General features: G+C 40.8%; 1 protein-coding gene across 1 annotated transcript in view; it reads left to right on the top strand.

Moving 5' to 3' along the window:
* LOC113014211 (hippocalcin-like protein 1) overlaps window positions 1–19,704 on the top strand; it is a 53,476-nt gene that overhangs the window by 20,203 nt on the left and 13,569 nt on the right. Inside the window, exon 2 of the mRNA XM_026155594.1 lies at window positions 14,783–14,951. Within this exon, the coding sequence (XP_026011379.1) occupies window positions 14,856–14,951 (96 nt within the window). The 5' untranslated portion in view covers window positions 14,783–14,855. The remainder of the gene's footprint in view (window positions 1–14,782; window positions 14,952–19,704) is intronic.

Below are 19,704 nucleotides of genomic sequence, written 5' to 3' on the forward strand. Positions count from 1 at the left end.
TCATATTGGTTTTTTCTTGGTGGAAGCTGTAGAGCATGTCTGGCAATGGAAAACCTTCCTGACAATGAGTTAGAAGTATTTAGTTAGAATATTGCCTAATATTGTGTTACAGACTTGCCATGCTCAGCTGCTGAGGTCAAGTTGTCTCCAGGAGGAAGATGAGCAAACTTGCGGCTGTATCACCAACCCTCACCCCTTCTCCCCCATGGGAGCTCGATTCCTGGTGATATAATAGGCTGTCTTAGTAGAGGGCCATGGTTCAGCCTGTCAGCAGCCTGTCTCCTGTCTTGGGTTTGCACAATGAGCAGCAGACCCTATGGATTTTCATATATTATTATGCTCAGGCCCTGTGCTAGAATTACACACTCGCTAAAGGTCAGAGCGGTGCATAGAGCAGATACGAAAACAGACGGCGAGAGGAGGGAGGGAGGGAGGAAGGAAGAGGAAAAAGTCACATTAATTATCCATCAGTGTTCCACTTGTTTTGTGTAGTCTTTTTTTATTGCTCCTCTTTTGCTCTTTCTTTTCCTCCTCTTAATCTGCTACCTTTACAGAGTGAAACCTAACCTTGCAAACATTCTTCAGTCATGATGTCTCTCGGTCTCACATATGGTCTAATCATCGAAAGGAAAAAGCTCGGCTCCCTTTGATGCGCCAACTGTGCCGACACCCTGCTCGCAGTCTCCTCAAACCTGGCCCTTCCCACACAAGCACATGGTGCGCTTCAGTTGGGAAGCTAGCTAGAACACCCTCCCGTGCTGTGAATGTGCAGACAGATGCAGAGCTGACCTGAGCCGTATGCTGGCTAGCACACAAGTCTTCCTCAAAGCAACAGCTCAGAGTGTTCGTGCACTCAGCCAAATGCTTCGTTTTCTGTCTGAACATGTTTACGGTGCACTGATGGGTTTTCGCCATTAACTGCAATGAAATCAAAAAATAAGGCTGTAATAGCTGCCCGCACCTTCCCGTTTGTGAACACTCTCCCTACTCTGTTTCCATGCATGAAACGGTTAGTGTAAACAGCACGAAGTGCATTACCAAAGGTACTGTTCAGATTCTGTTTCAACCTAAAAATTCATAACAAAAAGTGTGTAGCTACAGCACACAATTGCTTTTGCCTCGGACGCAGCGGTTGTGTGCGTTTGCAGTCGCTCAAGGCAGAATCTCTCTGCAATTCTGCCCCATGCATGTGTGAGGGGAGCAGAATGAAGTAGTTAACAAATGCATGCTGGCTACATGGTGAATTTTGCCTTAGTGACTGTGAAGATGAGCTTCCCAGTGTCAATATTTTATAAGGAACTGCCGTGAGTAGGCTTTCCACCAGTCCGGCTTCTTGAAAAATATTACATAAATATTATATAAATGAATATCTTCTTTCTTTCTTGTCACGTGGGACTGGCTGGCTCATATATCTTTCCTATGAGCAAAAAGTAAAGAATATCCGTACATTCCTGAGTGCTGATATATTTGGGCATGTGCATCTTTTTTTTCTTTTTTTTTGTATCATACACGAACCCTCTGAGGTCTAAATTATCATTTATGGTGACCCTGCACTAACCCTGTGCTACCAGAATATGTAATTTTGTTGTTTTTAAAAACTGTTTCTCTTGGGTCTTGGCAGTCAGGAGAAAGTAGTGAAAATTCTTACTGGCACTCATAAAAATCTGATTTTGATGTTTTTCAAATCAAAGTACTTTTACTTACCCCTAAAACAAAGGATTAGGTTTGGGATTGGAGTTTGGGGATAGGGTTGATGGTGTTGCTGATGATGACTTCAAGCACAAAGAGGTAAAGGTATTTAAGTCATGAAGGTAAACCTTTTTCCCACAAGTCAGTCAAAAACTGGAGCAGTTGGTGGTATGGACAGTAATTTCATTTTGAACCATTCCTGTTCCCATTAAACAAAGTGTTCACGGCTGGATACAGATCGTTTATGGAGTTTCCTGTAACTCCTTACAAACCACTATCACTGCTTTCCAGAGTTTGATTTGTCTCAGTTGGAATGATTATTTTGTGTCTGCTAGCATAGAGTTAAGTTTTAGGGTCATCATCAGATTCCCTAACAGAGAGCCAATCTGTATTCTGCCGATCTGTTGGCGACCCAAGGAAATAGATAAGTTGTGGGGGAGGGGGACTGCTGAATGCTTTCAGTCATGAAATTGAGATTTGTACTCCTGGATGCAGAACATTATTTCCTGTCTTTGTGACCTAGATGGAAATAGCATTGCCCTCTGATGGATGTGTTATAAATGAGGTCAGCCTCCTCTCAGATGGAGGTCTGAGTTTTTGAAAAGAGGTCTACAATTGGGCCGATGACGAAGGAATGCTGGAGGTATCGCAGCATTAATACCACTTGCCTTAATGGTGTGTAGACTGGTCTTTAGACGTCGAAACCACTTTTAGCTGTTTTAGCACTGGGATGTTGGCAATAGATTCTTACATTTCGGTGCACTGGGGTTGGATGATTAATTAGACTTCAATTTATTAAGATGTTGACCTTTAAGAGAAGAGAATCCAGTTAAAATGATTATTTTTCCATATATTCACACTACAAGGTTTTTCCCAATAGGAACCATTTGAATTAAAGCAGTGCTCATTCATCCTTCTCAAAACCCCAAACTTACTTGCCGTTTAGTTCAGATGGAGCCGAGACAATGGAAAAAGGACCTTTGGTCATCAAGACTATATCTGAAAAATGTCAAAGTCATAACAAGATTTCCAGAAGGGAACCTTTGACAAGACCATTAACTGTTCCCGGCAGCTGCCTGTGTCTACAGATCCAGCAGCTTGTGGTGGAGGCTGTGCCATAATTTCTTTATTTATAATAATAATAATAATGGATTGCATTTATATAGCGCTTTTCGAGAACCTCAAAGCGCTTTACAATTCCACTATTCATTCACTCTCACATTTACACACTGGTGGAGGCAAGCTACAGTTGTAGCCACAGCTGCCCTGGGGCAGACTGACAGAAGCGAGGCTGCCATATCGTGCCTTCGGCCCCTCTGGCCAACACCAGTTTTTTCATCTAAATTAGATTTTTAACTGGCAAAAATTCCCTGTAAAAAGATGCAATTTTCAAAAAGTCAGTAATGCACAATTCTTGAACGAGTTATTGTGTTACATTAAGAGTTTTGGCATAACAGAGTAGACCCTGTTTCCATGCACTGGACCAATCCCAGTTCACTCTGAAGATCTTGAAGATCCATTTGGGATGCAAGGAGTTTGGAGTCTTGGTCTCTTCACAGTGCTCCTTACTCGTGAATAGTTTTTGTTTTGTGGGTGAATCCGATGGAGAGTGGGACTGTACCAAACAGAAGACTGCTTATAACTGGGGATCTTCTTACTCAACTAAACAAGGAAAAAATATTAGACTGACCGCTGGTCTAAAACTAAGAAACACTAAATATCAAGTTAAATTTGAGAATTGCTTAATGGACCATATCAAAAACCAGTAACAAAAACATTTGAAACCATTAATCACATTCATTCTTTTTCTGTCTTCTTGGTCATAAAAGCAAAGCAACTATAAAAAAATCATAATTCACGATCAGTCACTGAGTAGAGGTTTTCAGTTTGACCTTTCGAATTCACAGTGGGGATTTACTGCTTTTGTGAGTTTCCATGACAGTAAATTGAATATCATTCGACTGTAATTTATAGCATCCTTGAAATCTTTAGCTTCACTATTAATTGCAGCATTAACCTCTTGACATATAAGTGTCTGTGGTTAGGGCTAGGATGATTGTGAGTCTCATGCTAAGCCAGCACATTTTTAGAAAAACGTTATTTTTTAAGTAAAGGATCATTTTTGTATGTCTTCCTTGCAGCTCTTTCATAAGCTTTCACAAGTTTTTCCCATCTCAAATGGGCAAATTTTCCATAAAAAGAGAGCCCTTCCACCAACCGGAGTGAGACACTGCGATCTTGGTGCAAACAGAATAAATAGATATCCATTGATTATGTTCATAAACAGAATACATATTGAACAAATAGGAAAGATTAAACAAACAGTTTGCAGTTCTCTGAATCGATTGCAATAATATGTGAAGAATGATTAGCAGCTATTTCAATCATGTGAAAAGCTCCATCAAAAAAGGCGTCCCTGATTTACCCCTAAACTCTCCTCTTCATCTGTCTGTTTTTCTCTCCGTCTCTCAGAGAGGTGAATGCCACATAAGCCTTTTAAGCCTTAGCCCGCTGCACTTATGTGACCTTAGCTGTTACTTCATCATGCCCCAATCTCTTCTTATCGTTTTATACATTAGTCATTTTGAATGAAGGAGGAACGGTTTTAGATCATACTGTATTGCATTGTGTGTGTGTGTTCAGATAGCCGTGACTACTCAGTAATGTGTGTGTTCCCTGTTTGATGGCAGGTTATTATCAGCATTTAGTCCTGCTCTGAAAACTCTCTCTGCAGCAGCAAAGAGCTCCACACTGAGGACCAGTCCTCATTCTTATTTTTAACCACTCCATTAATGTTTTTTCTTTCAATAACTTTCAGTTTCTTCAACAATCCTTCTTCCTGTCCTCTGCCTCTGCTTCTTTATGTCTATTTTTCCCCACTGCTTCTTAAGATGGAAGCACAAGAATTTGGAGACTTGACGAACTGATTTGTATTGATCAGCTGCCTCTGCCAGGCAGCCAGTGACAAGGCACAATATGGAGCAGGTTAAGGAAAGGAAGGATGGGGTTGATGGGAGAATTATTCTTAAAGGGCAATGATCATATTTATTATTTACACAAGAAAAGCTCTTTCTTGGTTCATTTTTGTGAAATACTAATGAATTGTTACTAAATCAACATTCCCCCTATGTTTTAATGAATATTTTAGCATTTTCCAGCTTCTGCCTGATTTAGTCCCATAACATCACGTGTTTGGGGGGGTTTGTCTTATGAGTCTTTATAAGTTTATAAGTTTTATAAGTTTTATGAACCCCAATTCAAAAAGCAGACAAAGTAAACAACTAGTAAGCTTTTAGCACAGACTTTTGTTGCTAAAGATCTGAACAATCCCTCATTAGTTTTAGCAAACAAGCTAGCTAATGCTAGCAATGAAGTGCTAATGTTACCTTTTGCTTCAAAGGCATTTGCAACCATTTATAAAAGGTGTTTAATGTCATCACCGTTTGTAAAATGTAATTAAAATGTTCACAATCAGAGGACAGTGCTTTACCGCTTTTGCTACATAGCAACCATTAGCATTAAGACCTTTGATCTTAGCCTTTCAAAAGAAATGGTCCCAGTTCAATCATACTCGGGATGATCAGTTATTCCTTTAATCTTACATTACTTCATCTATCATACCACCACTTTGCATTCTGTTGATAGCATTAGGTACTTTTGAAAAAGTTTAAACTTTTTTTTTAAATTAATAGTTAGTAGCTTTAAAGTTGCCAAAAATCTCATCCCAGTGTATCGGTATTTCATTATGCCCAAAACTCTGCTGAATGCTTTAGTTCACCATAAGTGTGCTGTTGAATATATTCAAAGTTTTTTAAACGAGGTCTAAAATTGATTTTCCTCATTGGTGCCTTCAGGGATGCTGCAAAAAAAGATTTGTATTCATGAATTATTTTGCCCTTTAAAGGATAAACCATGAAGAATTCTGGTGGTGACTGGATGTCATAACGGAGATAGGATTTCAGAAGCAATAAAGGAAGAGTGAAATTCAGAAATAAGTTTCGGGAATAAGATTTGCAAGTTGCAGTCAATGACACAATGACCCAGCAGTTCTGATAACTCGTCGATCAGAAATCTTTTTGTTCCTACGTGTTCACAAATAATTTTATTTCCAAATAATCTATTCTTCCAACACTTACAGTTCACTCTTCACCAGCTTCACTCTTTGCAGGCTTGAGAGTCTTAACCTCTTAGGATCCTGCTTCCACATATGTGGACATCACATTTTGGGTTATTTAGACCAAAATACTCAATTTTACTTCACAAGGGCCTGATATCCACTTACGAGAACATTATACTGCCACTGTTCTATCGAAATTTTAAATGAATATCCTCATATGTGGCTCTCATTTTTCTTAGAAACAAAAATTAGGTAAAAAGAAAATCTGGTAATTCTTTGTTTTTACATTCATCAGGTCCCAATCAGCCCAAATATCAAAGAGAAATTAAAAATGCATGCTGTGGAAGCGTTTGGGTCTCAGGAGGTTAAGGTGTGTTTTCATTGTTTTTGGTTAGGGTTTTTTGCTGAGGCAGTCCGTGAGGGTGGAAGTTGTTATATAAAAGATATAAAGGAGTGCCTTCAATCTGCATTCTTTCTAATGTACAGTAGGGGACGACTCCTCTGGTTCCAAAAAGAGGTGCATTTGTATAGAATTATATGAGAAAACAGCCCTGCGCTGGATCTGTGAGCTCAGTAAATGCTGTAATATCAATATAATACATTTATAGGGTTGGCTGCTAGTTTTAAATCTCGTTGAATACAACATGATGTTCATTTTGCAAAATAAAGTATGAGCCCATTACATACAATTGATTTATACTTCTGTGTAAAATATTTCTGAAACCTTATGCTGGAGCCTACGCTGTAAGCTAACATGAACCTCCCTGGAAATGCATCCATATGATGAATTGACATAAATGCTGGCAAAGGTGCTGACCACTTGCAAAGGCTTTATTGTAGACTCTACACAGATTCATGGCAGTAAAAATAAAAATATAAAAGTATCATTTAAGCTTTAGAAACTGCAAGGGTACGTAACTGGTGAACAGGAGTGGACCAAACGATGACAATAAAAAGAGAGCAGTTAAGATGCAAATATCTTTCAATCTTTTACTATGTTACCATTTTCTAATTTGTCACCTACACAGTGCACAAATAAAGTTATCATCAAAAGTGAGAAAAGGTGTCAAAAAATAAGACTCAAATTCTTTTGTGAGAACAATCGCTGTGAGACCACGCCAGGCTATCGCTTATCCCTGCAGTGACAGGGAGAAGCACCAGGAGGGCTGCTCCAATAGAAGAAAAGGAAATTGTTGGGCAGAAATTACGGAAAATTGTGAGGGAGATAAAAGCATGAAGAGCAGGACGGGAAGGAAAAGAAAGCGGCCCAGCATCTCAGGTGGCCTCTCAGATTGCTGCTCTTTGGCTCTTTGAGAAGAAGCAACGGGAGACGGCAGACTGAAAACACTCGAGTGGAGAATAATAAAATAAAATCAATGGTGCCTGTCAGTTTTTTTGATCTGTCGCTCTTTTCACATGGCACCAGCTTAGTGTGCTTTATTCAAGTACCGTACCACCCCTGTTGTCTGTCTTCTCTCCAGTCCTCTTGCTTTTTTTCCCTCCCTCTCTCTATCCCTTTTCCTCCCTAATGACTGAGCTACTGGCAGGCGATATGAAGGCGGCATTTTCTCATCGTAAAAGCATATTGACTCATTCACTGCAATTGACGGCTATAGACGTCAATGGCAGTGAATGAGTTAAACAGTCAAGAAAGAGACCAACTCTCTGAAATGTTAAATTGAACTTTGGACTTATCTCTAGCTTGCCTTTTTTTTTTTTTAAACATTCATCCTTTCTCTTTTCCCATTTCCACCTCTCCATCTCAAACTTTTCTGCCTCACTACTCTCTCTTTCAATTTATTGCTGCTAAAATTGGGCAGATGTTCTGTAAAAGCCTTTTATTAAAAACCTGATATTGGCCAGCCAATGCCATCCTCCTCTTTTATAATGGCAGTGCCTCCCTGACCACAGTTAGTCAATATAGTTTTAATACTTTTTATTTCACATGGGCGCCCAGAGAAATAATTTCAGCCTGGTGTGGGAGGATTTTACTGAACGGTCTGTAAAACCTGCAATGAAACCTGCTTCAATCCTCCTTAAGGAGCAGCTTACACAACTAGAAGAACTAAATTACTTGTAGAATCAACTGATGTGCTCTAAGGTACTTCTGATGGGTTTTCTGGGTAATATAATTGTATCTATCTATCTATATAAAATGTATCTAGCACATACAGTGGGGCAAAAAAGTATTTAGTCAGCCACCGATTGTGCAAGTTCCCCCACTTAAAATGATGACAGAGGTCAGTAATTTGCACCAGAGGTACACTTCAACTGTGAGAGACAGAATGTGAAAAAAAAATCCATGAATCCACATGGTAGGATTTGTAAAGAATTTATTCGTAAATCAGGGTGGAAAATAAGTATTTGGTCACCTCAAACAAGGAAAATCTCTGGGTCTCACAGACCTGTAACGTCTTCTGTAAGAAGCTTTTCTGTCCCCCACTCGTTACCTGTATGAATGGCACCTGTTTGAACTCATCATCTGTATAAAAGACACCTGTCCACAGCCTCAAACAGTCAGACTCCAAACTCCGCCATGGCCAAGACCAAAGAGCTTTCGAAGGACACCAGGAAAAGTATTGTAGACCTGCACCAGACTGGGAAGAGTGAATCTACAATAGGCAAGCAGCTTGGTGTGAAAAAATCAACTGTGGGAGCAATCATCAGAAAATGGAAGACATACAAGACCACTGATAATCTCCCTCGATCTGGGGCTCCACGCAAGATCTCATCCCGTGGGGTCAAAATGATCATGAGAACGGTGAGCAAAGATCCCAGAACCACACGGGGAGACCTGGTGAATGACCTGCAGAGAGCTGGGACCAAAGTAACAAAGGTCACCATCAGTAACACACTACAACGGCAGGGAATCAAATCCCGCAGTGCCAGACGTGTTCCGCTGCTGAAGCCAGTGCATGTCCAGGCCCGTCTGAAGTTTGCCAGAGAGCACATGGATGATACAGCAGAGGATTGGGAGAATGTCATGTGGTCAGATGAAACCAAAGTAGAACTTTTTGGTATAAACTCAACTCGTCGTGTTTGGAGGAAGAAGAATACTGAGTTGCATCCTAAGAACACCATACCTACTGTGAAGCATGGGGGTGGAAACATCATGCTATGGGGCTGTTTTTCTGCCAAGGGGACAGGACGACTGATCCGTGTTAAGGACAGAATGAATGGGGCCATGTATCGTGAGATTTTGAGCCAAAACCTCCTTCCATCAGTGAGAACTTTGAAGATGAAACGAGGCTGGGTCGTCCAACATGACAATGATCCAAAACACACCGCCCGGGCAACAAAGGAGTGGCTCCGTAAGAAGCATTTGAAAGTCCTGGAGTGGCCTAGCCAGTCTCCAGACCTCAACCCCATAGGAAATCTGTGGCGGGAGTTGAAAGTCCGTGTTGCTCGGCGACAGCCCCAAAACATCACTGCTCTCGAGAAGATCTGCATGGAGGAATGGGCCAAAATACCAGCTACTGTGTGTGCAAACCTGGTAAAGACCTATAGTAAACGTTTGACCTCTGTTATTGCCAACAAAGGTTATGTTACAAAGTATTGAGTTGTATTTTTGTTATTGACCAAATACTTATTTTCCACCCTGATTTACGAATAAATTCTTTACAAATCCTACCATGTGGATTCATGGATTTATTTTTCACATTCTGTCTCTCACAGTTGAAGTGTACCTCTGGTGCAAATTACTGACCTCTGTCATCATTTTAAGTGAGGGAACTTGCACAATCAGTGGCTGACTAAATACTTTTTTGCCCCTCTGTAATAGCAGGGTGCAAGATGCTAGCAGGCAGGGCATTCATGGAACGCTATAACCAAGTGGCCGGCATATTATGACAGCAACATCAGGAAGAAGGAACAAGAGAAGCTGGAGAAGTACCAAGGACTCAGAGAAGAGCTCGAGAAGATGTGGAGGGTGAAGGTAACAAGCTAGCCGAGTGGCTCCAGCAAATCCCATGAAGAACATCTGGTATCTCTGTCCAGAAGAGCACAGTCCTGGGAACAGCTAAGATACTGCGCAGGACCCTCAAGCTCCCAGGGCTCTGGTGGCAGACCTGAGCTTGAAGGATAGACCGCCTGCAGGGCCCAGAGGAGACATTTTTTCTACACGTGTTACATAAATGCCTGAAATCGTGAATGCTACGAAAAATAACTTATCATATTAGTTTTCCAATTACATAAAAGCAAACAACAATAAAATGGTAAATAGAGCTTTAGCATCAACAGCTAACTTAATATTAATTTAACATAAGCATAAATAACACTGAGAAACCCAGTTATGTGATTCATTAATACTGCAATGTATGTCGCTAACATTAGCAAGGCAGCTAACTTGTTGACACAACTTTGTTCGATGGGATTTGCATGGTTTGGTTAGTCTGTATCCCCCACCTCCAGCTCTTGAGCCAAGCGAGCTAGCTAGCTTTGAACTGTACGTTTTGCTGAATGCGGCGAGATCACTTCAACACCTCGATCAGACTCCCTCTAAAACAGCAAAGCAACAGCAAACTAAGTACCAAGCTTTTAAAGAAATGGGCCATTAGGTGATGTGAAGTTATCAAGACATTAGACTGTTACCTAAACAGGAGGGGCTACTATGAACCATACATCAGCTACAAAGGGACGTATAATGAGTGAATCGCTTTGTGTTTACTCAAAAATACCACATTTCTTTTTAATTAGTGAGAGTGTCAGACTGCAGTGCTCTGAAATTGCTCTGAAATGGTGTTTTTGGATTTTCAGGAAGGTACTTGGAAAAAACACAGTTGCAGATACTGTAATAAGTTTTGGTAGCACCTCTAAATCCACAGATCTGACTTTCTGTCACCTCTTTTCCCTTTCTCTCTGTGATCCTGTCTTTGTTCTTAAGCCATTTGTCTGTGTAGCTTTGTCTCTCTTCTTCGCCTGCCTTTCTCTCTTTTCTCCATGCGAAGATCATCAGGGTAGAAGTCAGTGACCCGCTTAGCAGCTCTGAAACAGATGTTCACAGGGTTTGTGTATGTGTGCGTATGGACTTATGACGGGGCCTGACAACAGCAACTAACAAGCAGTGGGCACTTAAACTGGGGAGATGGATTAATGTTTTTTTCATGTTTCAGGATGGAAGGATAAGCAATAAAGGGACAGTAGGGATTGGGTTTGGGAGTTAGATTGGGATTAAAATAACTGTGGCTGTGGCTTCTTTGACCGACTGACATGCACACAGAGTTGTTGTGGATCACAGCTTGGTTAAAGAACAATTCTAAGGGGAAAGAAGAGAGTTGTGAGTTCACAGAAAAGGTCAGTGTGCTAGAATAGGTTTTGTTGTGCAGTTGTAGCATAGAGCACTGTCAGTCAGGCTGTCACTTTGTATTATTGAGTCTTTAGGACAGGATCTGACTGACTCGTGGCAGTAGCAATTTTTGTCAGAGCTTTAGGGATGGTCTTGATGAAATAATATAAAATATGATTGTAAAGATCACCATTGTGTTTAATACACAATGCTAACAATCTTATTTGTTGTGAAGACTCAGATCTAAAAGCCGAGCAGATTGCAAAAAAGCGCCATGACATTCCAGATTTTTTCATATGCGAACTTGTAACATATAATATGTTGTATAAGATATACACACATGGAAAGGATTGCATTTCTGCATTGTGAAAAAAAAGGAAGTAAACATCAAGTGATTATGAGCTGGTCCTGATATTTCAAAACAAGAAAAGGAAGAAATGGAGGTTCAGTTCTCAGCAGAAGGCAGCAACAGGGAGGTCTGAAGAGTTGAGGCTGTATGACGGCTGCTTTTGTACACATTTCAGGATGTGAGTGGGGCACTTTCAGCTCTTCACTTTCAGTAGAGGTGGGACCACATCAAAATTATGCAGGTGGTGTGAGCGGCTGAATTGAGAATAGTCGAGGCCCCAACATTTCTTTAACACACAAAATATTTTCTGTGTCCGGTGTGTAAAGGCCTTGAGCGTGACTACGAAGAACACATGCCTAAAGTAAAGTCCTTATAAGGTAACTGTTTGTTTGTTTTTTGTTTTTTTAAGTCAGTTACTTCAAAAGCAGGATGAGCTTGCTCATAGGATGCAGCTGTGGTTCCCATTCTGAGCCTTTCCACCAACAATAATTGCAGTGGACCTCCATGAGAAGAGGAAAATCCCATGATCTGAGGATCTGTGGCTACATGTGGCGAAAGGTTCTCAAAAATCCTGATGTGAACATTTTAGCAGGTCTTCACAAACTCACTCACTTTCTGTTTGTTTTGTTTAGATATCAGCCCAAATCATCTGCAGCGTTTCACAGAGACATCATGTGGAAGCAACCCTCGTGGCTAATTGAAGCAGAGGTTGACTGTTTCTATTTGTCATCGGGAAACCTTTGTTGCTGTTATTTAATCACCTTTGTCTCAACAATTAAATTTCACATTTGGGCAGCGTGGGAAGGAATTATTAATCGTTACAGGAACTAGAAAGTGTGTGCATCAGTGAGTGCGCGATGGGTGTGTGTTCTCCAAATGCTCATCCAAGGCACAACGGTGCACTCGGTCTGTTCAGCTAAAACGTAAATTACTGGTTTACAGCAACTACCTACTCATTTCACATATAGCCTTCAGCAGTGCAGGCACCACCACCCAGTTACTCCTTGAGGAGAAATAGATTTATGTCTGTCTTTGTGGTTGGATTGCACATGATGTTTAAGACAAACTGAACTCTGCTCAGAGTAAAAAAATCAAAGGTTTGTGTGTTGAAAATTTGATCACTCAAACTATTTAAAAACATCCTGGACTTAAAATTTGAAACAAGCTTTTCTGGGAAAAAACAAAAAGAAAGCACTGGTCCTCAGGTGTTTCTAAAATAACCTTCAAAACCTGACGCCCTTCAGAATCAAAGCAGCTCCAAGGTGTGAACTTGACAGGAAACACTGGCGTTGCGCCAAGTAAACTGCATTTTTCTGACAGCTGGCAAAGGGTCGAAAATTGCAGTGCATTCTGGGTAGTTGCCACCATGTTGGTGTTCGCTCAAAACCTAAACAAAGATGGACATCAACAGGTAGTTACTCAATATTCAATGCTGTACTGTAATGTGTTTTGTCTTTTTTCCAATTCGATAAAACACAACATTTCCTTATTATTACATACTAATATTTTGTAACCATGTAACAATTACTGTAGATGTGTAACTGAAGTGCAACGACAGCACGAAGTCGGGAATGCAGAAGTTTTAAAACACGAAAGTATAAAGCTTTTGTTTGATTCAAGCCATACCACCATGTAGCTACAGCCTACATATAACTGCCACATTTGTAATGTAGCAAAATCCCTACGATGTCTTCAAGCCGTACATCGTCGGCTTCATGACCAGAGCAAAAGTCTTCCTCCACTCTGTAAAACACGGCTGTGCCACAGCAGTTCACCATTCTGATGACCCAAAAGCATCTTCAGTCTCTGTATTTGATTTTTTTCAACTTGGATTTGCACGAACAATGGTCCCATAATGCACTTTGTTGGTGACGACACGATCCCAACCTCCGTCACATCCCAGTCCTCCCTCTGCAACTTTCACCAGACCCCAAACAGGAAGGACTCATAACTGATGGTTGCAGTTCCAGCGTCAGCAGGCTGGGGACTGACTATAAGAATTACTGTCAGTGCTCAAGCGTTTACAGTAAAGCCTAATTTTATTAGCCGAGTAAAGAGATGGCTGAGTGCGTGGGTTTCGCTTCTGCGATGGTGCAGCTCTCGCCAGTCAGTGATAAACACCACGCCGTCCACCTCAAATGCCCCACCAGCTTACTTTGACTTTGTAGAGGTCACGTAAACACAAACAGGCCCGCACTTGTTCCCGCTTCTTTGGGCACGTACACGAAAAGCTGACGGCGTAATTACCGAGCTCAACCGAGGAGAAAGTGTAGGTCAGGAAGCGTCTCGTCAGAGGTGTTCAAGCCCCACTGATACTGTAATTTTAATTTGCATTGCCACACACACAGAAGTCACAGAACACTTTGATGGCTGAGCACAAGCTAATTAGTGGTCCAAAGTAAGGAAACAAAGTTAACAAGCACAAGTTTGTTGGACCTTTTTTTTTTACTGAAAGATGTTACAGTGCAGAACTATATAAATGTTTGTATAGAAAGCTCTACCACAAGAAATACCACAAAGACATCATTTTAAATGAGGCAACCACTGCATTTCAACCCTAATTGGTGGCAATTTAAGGTATATTTAGTTTTTTTTCCTACTGTTAAAATCTCTTACTCTATGTATTTAATCTTTAACCACTATTGCAATGTCCAAATTGCCTCCAAAGTACCTTCATTACATTATTAATAGGTAAATGAATCGGATTTTATACAAGTGATGTACTCCTTTTCTTAGTAATGGTTTTATTGTTTAGTTGAATCATTGAAATCGCATTTTGTGCAGCAGGTTGATCTGACATGAAGATTAGGAGATCTGAAGGCACACACCACACGGCTGATTTGACACACAAACACGCAGCTGGCTAAATAATCCCATAAAAATGTGATCAGTGGGCTAGCGCTTGACGTCACCGGGGCACGCTCAGGATTATTTAACGTTTTGCGACTGTGATGCGGCAGTTTAAAGACTTGCGTAACATCTCGTGTCAAACGGACTGGGAAACAATACCGTCACAAGGCTTGCTTTGATTCCATTAAAAGACTTTGTGTGAGTTGCAAAGCTGTGCTGTCTGTTTGGAAGTGTCTATGTTACTGTTCCATGGTTTGCCCGATCATTTTATTTGTTCAAGCAGAAAGCAGCTGCTGGTTTTAATTGTAGCCAACAGTCGACTGTGCGAACCCTCTCTTCTAATCCCTCATATGTTTTGTTTTTGTTTTTTTCGTCTGTTGCCGAGCAGCTTTGGTGACGTTGCGCTGTTTGCACTTCTCAATTGTCACTCGAGTTCACCCTCCTCTCTTCTTAATTGTTGCTGACCTCCCGTTTCCTTATCTCTGATTGACAGGTGTGAAAAGCAGCCTGGCTAGTGCTGTAGTCGCTGTTGTTGTCAAGGAAACCCAAAGTCCCATCCCGTTGCCATGGGGAAACAGAACAGCAAACTGCGGCCAGAGGTGTTGCAGGATCTCCGTGAGAATACAGAGTTCTCCGACCACGAGTTGCAGGAGTGGTACAAGGTGCACAATTCACACCCTGAACACTGTGCAAAAGTCTCGAGCCTGCCTTCAACTCTTTATACTCTCCTTCCAAGGAGCAAGACTTTATTGTAAATTTTTAAAGTGGTCTTGAGCAATAGTTCTCCAGGCTTTCTGAAGGTGTTCAAAGTTTTTCTTTAGACATTGACTCATTTTCACAGGAATGCTTTCTCTTGTTTGTTGAGCCACATAACCCTGACGTATGATTCATTCTAGGATAAAATGGCACCTAATGCCACCTAAAGGCACCAAACCTGTGTTGTGTCTACACATAACAGACCGCAGATCAGTAGATGAACAGTATCTGAAAGTCACATCCCTAAGAAACAGAACAAAATCCAGCAAAGACCTGACACAGGACCTGAGATGCCTGAGAGATTACAGCTGGCTCTTCAGCTGTATTTTGTGTATCAATGTGTACAGAGGAGGTCAGGATAGAGGTACAGATAGTCTGTGGCTGCATCCATCTGTAAAACATGATGGAGGCTTTGTCGTGGTTTGGGGCTGCATTTCAGACAGTTGTGTCAGGGATCTTTTGGATGATGATGGAAAAGATGGAAAAGTACTATCTGATTTTGATCCACCATTCAGTACCATCTAGAAGGTGTCTGATTGGCCACAGCTTCATTTTAGAGCATACAATGATCATAAACAAACTGCCAATACAGTAAAAATCCTTCCTGGTAGAAGAACTAACACAATGGAACACTTTCAGTCATGGATTGGCCTCCCCAGAGCCAAAAATCCAATGTTTTGAAGCAATGTGGGATCATCCTAACAGACAATAGAACAAAAGCCAACATCTAAAGAAGAGCTTTGACTGTCTTTCAAAGGGTTTGACGAACTATTCCCAAAGATACTTGATAAAATGATAAGGAAGCTGACCTAAGAGAGTTCAAGCTGCGTGGGAGAGTAAGGCTAGTCATACCAAATATTGACTTTCAAGCTCATTAAAACTATACAAACTTTAAATTTAAAGCTTTAAATACTGTATTTCTAATTGTGTTCCCACATGCTGCAATAAATTGCTGCATGAGAAGGAATGCAGAAAATAAAAAGAAATGGTGAATGGCTCAAAACCTTTGCACAGTACTGTACTATATTATAGCTGTAGTCTTACACTACTGTACTTCTAAGAGAAATACTGTATTTTTTTGTTTTGCAGATTTATATTGAATTGTATATAATGACAGATCTGGTATTTATATGGCATCTACATAAAATGGACCAGTAATACTAATATAACTATAAGAGGTATCGTTTGGCATAGATGTTTATAAAGCCGTACGATGAAGCCAACAGCAAAGAACCAAAAACTGCAGTTTCTCAAACGGCCATCTGAGGCTTGAGGCTCAACTTTAGTACAGAAATAAACTGCCCAGGTTCTCTGCATATGGCAACTGTGCAGGCGGGGGGTTTTTTTTTTCAGTTCTTCCATTTAACATTATACAGGAATAAATGTTAGCTATTAATGAGGGTGGGGCAACTTTGAGTTACAGAATAGTGCTCACCTCAGGCAATTTATCTCTCTTAAATTCTCTTATTTGTGGTGTCGGTGCCTTTTGGAGCATATTCACTGAAGTTATCCAGCAAATAATATGGATTTCAGTTTGGTTATTATACAGACAGATTGTCCAACAAATCCATGATCCTGTGTTGTTTGTTGACTTGCAATCTTTTATTCGATCGTGGGATATCTTGATGCATGCTCGATCATCCATGTAAGCAAATCCCAAAAGGCTGATTCTGTTCATCTGGACGTAGCGTTTTCACTCATCTGCAGGTTTCCTCAGCCTTCAGTGGGCTGGTTTCAGTTATTGTGCAAATGTACTTGGGGAAACCTGCAGTCAGCTAAGACTGAAGAAGTCACTTGGATGAGCGACGAAACGTTTCTCCGATTGAAAATGCTACGTGCAGATGAACAGAATCAACCTTCGTGGGATATGTTACTTGGCTTAAATACAGATACCAGGTATCTGTACGATCTACTCATACAATGCCAACTAAGCTTGCTAGTGTTAGCTGATAACACAACCATTTTTGTCAGATTCTTTGGCTATTTGGGAGCAACACAACTAGCTAGCAACTAGCTCAGGGGTGGGCAATCTCAGTCCACGAGGGCCGGTGTCCCTGCAGGTTTTAGATGTGTCCTCAAACCAATACAGCTGATTTAAATCTAAATTTGCTCCTCAACATGTCCTGAAGTTCTCCAGAGGCCTGGTAACGAACTAATCATGTGATTCAGGTGTGTTGACCCAAGGTGAGATCTAAAACCTGCAGGGACACCGGCCCTCGTGGACGGAGATTGCCCACCCCTTATAGCTGAACGCATTAGCAAACTAATAAAAGCAATAACCCGGAGCATAAAGATGAATAATCTGGTCGATTTAAGTAGATTCGTCACCTTGCATGTGACACAGCACAATCGGATCAATTGGTGTTAGAAAAATATTCAATGTTGCACCTTTAACTACCGTCTGAACAGCATGGCTTGAGTTATCATCTTCTGATATCAAAGTTGCATGTTTTAAAATAAGTCTCTTTACCTATTGTTTCTCCAAAATCAGAATCTTCCTGATCTTCAAACATTTCAAAAGTGCTTTGGATCCTTTCATTGTTGGTAAAAATAAGTCCTAAACTAGGCAAATATGTCACACAGCAGAGTTATGATTTATATCACGATTGTTAGGACATCCTTGCGTCTTCTGTACAGACATGTTTCTATCTGTGATCTGTAACACTGACAGCAGTCTTATCTCCGTCCACCACAGAGCACTGTCTAAACCCAGTCCTTTATTCAGTGGGGAGCTTAGCATTATGAAATGCCACAGTGACCTGACCTCACAAGTTATCTCATCTTATGCACATGGATATATGTGTAGTGGCTGCAGAGCTTTACACGTGGGTTAAACCTATGGAACAGCTGTGCGTGCTGTCCTGAATAAGAGTTGTACAAGTTAAAGCCCACCCCTCACTGACCTGTCACAGTGGTCACAGCTCTCAGCAGATCAACTGCTTCTGAGTGTGGGAGATGCTGGATGCTTCACTAAACACAGTGAAATTTTGAACACTGTCAATTAAAAAATATTTATTAGGAGCACAACCCTGCTGATTTTTCCCCTCCAGTTGTGAGTAGAAATCCCAGCCATCAGAAATGGTTTTGTTACCTCATTGCCTCTATTTTAAAGGTCTTTGTAAAAGAGCTTTATTTCTTTTGAACAAAGACCAGGGATAGAAGTGACTTTTACCTCCCTTTTTTTCCTCAGGCACAATTCCGCTTTATCAAATGTGAGGGCTTGAATAGAAGATAGCGTTGGCTTTTCTGATCCAAGACTAAGCTCCTTTTCAAAATCATTCTTATCAGAATAAGAAGTTAAATGATTGAAAATGTTACTACTCAAAGTTTTGATTGAGAAATTTGATCTCTGACTGTTCTGATGTTTTGAAAAAGTTATGTTAGTTTCCTGGCTTCTTGCATATACAGTTGTGGTCAAAAGTTTACATACACTTGTAAAGAATATAATATAATGGCTCTACCGAGTGTCCCGTTATTTCTAAAACTCTGATTTTTCTCTGATAGAGTGATTGGAACAGATACTTCTTTGTCACAAAAAACATTCATGAAGTTTGGTTCTTTTATGACTTTATCATGGGTTAACAGAAAAAAGTGATCACATCTGCTGGGTCAAAAATATACATACAGCAGTGCTAATATTTGGTTACATGTCCCTTAGCCATTTTCACTTCAATTAGGCGCTTTTGGTAGCCATCCACAAGCTTCTGGTTGAATCTTTGACCACTCCTCTTCACAGAATTGGTGCAGTTCAGTTAAATTTGATAGCTTTCTGACATGGACTTGAAAACATGTGGACAATGCTGAACAGCATTGTCCACATGTTTTCAATGGGGTTTAAGTCAGGACTTTGGGAAGGCCATTCTAAAACCCTTATTCTAGCCTGACTTAGCCATTCCTTTACCACTTTTGATGTGTGTTTGGGATCATTGTCCTGTTGGAACACCCAACTGTGCCCAAGACCCAACCTTCGTGCTGATGATTTTAGGTTATGTTGAAGAATGTGAAGGTAATCCTCCTTCTTCATTATCCCATTTACTCTCTGTAAATCACCAGTTCCATTGGCAGCAAAACAGCCCCACAGCATAATACTCCCACCACCATGCTTGGCTGTAGGCATGGTATTCTTGGGGTCAAAGGCCTCACCTTTTCTCCTCCAAACATATCGCTGGGCATTGTGGCCAAAAAGCTCAATTTTTGTTTTGTCTGACCACAGAACTTTCCACCAGAAGGTCTTATCTTTGTCCATGTGATCAGCAGCAAACTTCAGTCGAACCTTAAGGTGCTGCTTTTGGAGCTAGGGCTTCCTTCTTGCACGGCAGCCTCTCAGTCCATGGAGATGCAAAACACGTATGACTGTGGACAATAACACCTGTGTTCCAGCAGCTTCTAATTCTTGGCAGATCTGCTTTTTGGTGATTCTTGGTTGACTCTTCATCCTCCTGACCAATTTTCTCTCAGCAGCAGGTGATAGCTTGCGTTTTCTTCCTGATCTTGGCAGTGACGAAACAGTGCCATGCACTTTATACTTACAAACAATTGTTTGCACTGTTGCTCTTGGGACATGCAGCTGCTTTGAAATGGCCCCAAGTGACTTTCCTGACTTGTTCAAGTTAATAATTCGCTTTTTCAGATCCATGCTAAGCTCCTTTGACTTTCCCA

Source organism: Astatotilapia calliptera, chromosome 22, assembly GCF_900246225.1.
Source record: "Astatotilapia calliptera chromosome 22, fAstCal1.2, whole genome shotgun sequence".
Classification (NCBI taxonomy): domain Eukaryota; kingdom Metazoa; phylum Chordata; class Actinopteri; order Cichliformes; family Cichlidae; genus Astatotilapia; species Astatotilapia calliptera.